This window comes from Penaeus monodon, chromosome 22, assembly GCF_015228065.2.
Source record: "Penaeus monodon isolate SGIC_2016 chromosome 22, NSTDA_Pmon_1, whole genome shotgun sequence".
In the NCBI taxonomy this organism is placed as follows: domain Eukaryota; kingdom Metazoa; phylum Arthropoda; class Malacostraca; order Decapoda; family Penaeidae; genus Penaeus; species Penaeus monodon.
In genome coordinates this window covers 17,068,521-17,068,990 of record NC_051407.1, presented here as the reverse complement: position 1 = coordinate 17,068,990, position 470 = coordinate 17,068,521, and the positions used below count along the sequence as shown (strand labels likewise).

Below are 470 nucleotides of genomic sequence, written 5' to 3'. Positions count from 1 at the left end.
AATTACAACCCTCCTTACAAACACAGATATCCCTCACAACTCTTCTCTCGCCTCACCTCACACAAAACAACAGAATGGGATACGTTGTCCAGGATTTCACAGCCAACAAGATGTCAGCAATAAGGACCTGCGGCTCCAAAGCATCATAGGAAAGCAAGACATCCGCGTTAACAAGAGAACCAAACGTCAAGTATCCATAATTGGCCGATATTGTGTACACAAGCAAGCACACGAAGACTGCAGATACACAGGCCTGAAAATCAGAGGAGAAATAAGTAATCGATGAATAATGAAATAAGATTAAAAATAACAAAGGTAAACTGTATAGATATATAATTAATATATACTTAATGCACCCAAAGTTGATATACAAAATAGCAAATGAAAACAAAATCATGAAATCTGTATGAATGATACAATCAATTACAGTATATTCACATGTAATCAAAGTAAAAGTAAGTTTACTTTAT

General features: G+C 35.1%; 1 protein-coding gene across 1 annotated transcript in view; it reads right to left on the bottom strand.

Annotated features, from left to right (window-relative positions):
- Positions 1-470, bottom strand: part of LOC119586967 (putative sodium-coupled neutral amino acid transporter 7) — an 11,037-nt gene that overhangs the window by 2,536 nt on the left and 8,031 nt on the right. Inside the window, exon 8 of the mRNA XM_037935705.1 lies at positions 57-253. Within this exon, the coding sequence (XP_037791633.1) occupies positions 57-253 (197 nt within the window). The remainder of the gene's footprint in view (positions 1-56; positions 254-470) is intronic.